The sequence below is a fragment of the Neophocaena asiaeorientalis genome, unplaced genomic scaffold (genome assembly GCF_003031525.2).
Source record: "Neophocaena asiaeorientalis asiaeorientalis breed wild unplaced genomic scaffold, Neophocaena_asiaeorientalis_V1.1 scaffold433, whole genome shotgun sequence".
NCBI classification, from domain to species: domain Eukaryota; kingdom Metazoa; phylum Chordata; class Mammalia; order Artiodactyla; family Phocoenidae; genus Neophocaena; species Neophocaena asiaeorientalis.
In genome coordinates, this window is record NW_020175040.1 from 3003882 (window position 1) to 3006484 (window position 2603).

The 2603-nt window shown below is 64.5% G+C and overlaps 1 protein-coding gene across 2 annotated transcripts in view; it reads left to right on the top strand.

Moving 5' to 3' along the window:
* Positions 1-2394, top strand: part of CUNH3orf22 (chromosome unknown C3orf22 homolog) — a 2951-nt gene extending 557 nt beyond the window's left edge. Inside the window, exons 2-3 of one of the 2 annotated variants that reach the window (XM_024763362.1) lie at positions 578-709; positions 2019-2394. In XM_024763362.1, the coding sequence (XP_024619130.1) occupies positions 578-709; positions 2019-2265 (379 nt within the window). In that variant the 3' untranslated portion in view covers positions 2266-2394. The remainder of the gene's footprint in view (positions 1-577; positions 710-2018) is intronic. The other variant, XM_024763361.1, reaches the window with a different exon arrangement.
* Positions 2395-2603: the final 209 nt, after the last annotated feature.

Below are 2603 nucleotides of genomic sequence, written 5' to 3' on the forward strand. Positions count from 1 at the left end.
GGGGCAGGTGTTTGCAAAGCCCCAGGGCACTCAGGAGCCAGCAGAGACAGCTGTGTGCTGAGCAGGCAGGCGGGGCCTGGGAGGGAGTGGGAGGGCTGCCAGCTGCCCAGAGCGGAACCTTTGGGGCACACGGCTTCCTCTCCAGCGCCCGCAGCAGGCGGGGCTGGACACCTCACCTCCACCCTTGTTCTGTCGCCAGGCCCCAGACTCTGTCCTGTGAGGCCCAGTGTGGCAGACGCACGTGGCAGAGTGGCCCTTACGTGAAGCAAGGGGAGGCTTACACCTGGGGCCTGGGGCTCTCGGGGCCAGGCCGCTGCTGCGGGGCCGAGACATAACTCTGGGCCTGCTGCTGGCCCAGATCTCAGCTCCACTGCTTCCTAGCCGTGTGACCTTGGGCAAGTCACTTAACCTCTCTGTGCCTCAGTTTCCCCATCCATAAAGGGCAGAGCAATACCTACCTCCCGGCATGGTTATCAAGCACTCAGAGCAGCGCCTGGAACGTGGAAAGTTCCAGGCGAGCGAGAGCTATTCCACATGGCTGGGCTGTAGCCCCCAAAGATGCCAAGTGCTCCTGTAGGTTTTCCTGGCTGACGGAGACCAACGCGGAGCCCCTGCAGCCCTGGGAGGTCACGAAGACGAGCAGCTCGCTGCGGGAGCAGCTGCCCCTGCAGAAGACGTTGGTGCCCACGAGGTCCGTCCCGGTCAGAGGGTGAGTCTCAGGCCGGATGTCACCGGCGCTGCCTGCGGACCGTGCCGCCCGGCCTTCCACCTGGTCCACACACGAACACACTACGTCCAGGCTGAGGAAACTGGAGCCCCGGGGAGACACTAGAGCCCGCGGTCCCTCCCGCAGCCGGCAGGGCAGCTCGGGCGGGCCTGGCCTCACCTGGGGCCTCGTCCACGCGTGGGGAATCAGGGCTGAGCATAGAGTGGAGGAGAGCCAGCTCTGGGGGTTGGAGGGGTCGGCAGGGGACCCGCACTGGGCAGCGCGCACACACACACACACACCGGGGATGGGGGGGACGACACGTAACGAAACACCTAGACACCTTGGTTTGCACATGCAAACCTAAAGGCGCACAGACACATCCACCCGCCCTGAACCGGGACTGGCACTCAGGTGTTAGACACAGAAGGGCCTCCCCGCTGCCCCCCAGGACCCCAGCCCCAGGCCCACGGCCTGCGACTCCTCCAGCAAAGAGACGTGAGTGGGCACGCAGGTCCTCAGAGCTGAGGCCCCTGGCTCCACACTCCGTGTATAACCCTGGCGAGTCACAAAGATGCACACCATACCCTGAACGGACACCCCGAGAGGCAGCGCACACGTGCACACCCGCACACGCACCCCTACAGAAGCGCAGATGGTGCCCATCCCCCACCCACGCTGGCCCAGGCTGTGGTCCTGCGTCTCAGCACCCCTCCCTCACTGACAGGCTGGGGGCTGGGGGCACAGGTGTCGCTGGGTCTCAGCTTCTCCTGTGAAGGGGTCAGGCAAGTCACGGTCCTGTGCTGGCAGTGAGGTTGTGCGTGGCCAGCTCCTTTGTGCTGGACGGAGTCTGAGGCCTGCCCCCCTGGACTGCCCTCCCTCACACCCTGAGCCCCTTGCAGTGGGTAGACCACCAGGTGCTAAAGGCCAGCGCTTATTTGAGAGGTAATGGGAGCCACTGAAGTCTGGGAAACAGGAGTGGGAGGGTGGTCTCACGTGGAGCTGGGGAGGGTGGTCCAATGGCGGAGTGGGGAGCCTGGTCCACGGGGAGCAGGGAGCTTGGTCCAGTGGGGAGCTGGGGAGGGTGCTCCACTGGAGGAGGTGGGGAGCTTGGTCCAAGGGGAGGTGGGGGGTGTGGTCCAAGCAGAGCGCGGGAGGCGTCAGGCTGCTGGATGTCTAGGCGGGTGGCTGTTGGGAGGCGGCGTGTCCGCGCTGGGAGCAGAATCTTGGTTGCGCCCCGGCTGACTTCTCTGAGGGGGGTTGGGGAGGCTCCCGAGGGTCAGCGCGGCGGCGCTCTGTGTGGCTTCTCTAGGCTGAGGGCCCCGGATTTCCTTCCACTGTCCAGCCTCCGGCCGCCACCGTCACCACCAAGCAACGTCTGGGAGCTGGTGCTGCTGAGCCGCCGCTTCCCCGGGTCCGCGCTTCCCCTCACCGGCCGATGCCGCCCGCCCCCGCGGGGGCCCCTCCTGGAGCCCAGCTCTGCGCCGCCTCTCTCTCGGCCACCCGCTCCCCGGGCGCTCAGGGCAGCGGCTCCGGGAGCTCCCTTCAGGCTAAGGTGACCTGTGGGGAGGCGGGCAGCCCTGAGGAGCCCCGGAAAGGTCGCCCCGCGAATACACGCTGCAGGTTCCCACCCCCTTGGAAGGTCGTCTGCATGTCCGGCTGTGTGTTCTCATCCATAAAATGGGGTGACGGTCAATTCTGCAGCGTGTGAATATCATTTCCAAGAACCTATCCCAAAGCTGTGCTCACACATGTAAGTAAAGATGTTTGGACAATGATATTCATTCCAGCGCCGCAGGAAATCGCAAGTGATTGGAGGCCACCTAAATATCTGTTAATGGCGGCTTTAAATCATGCCACAGCTGCACCGCGAAGCATTAGACAGGCATTAGAAAGA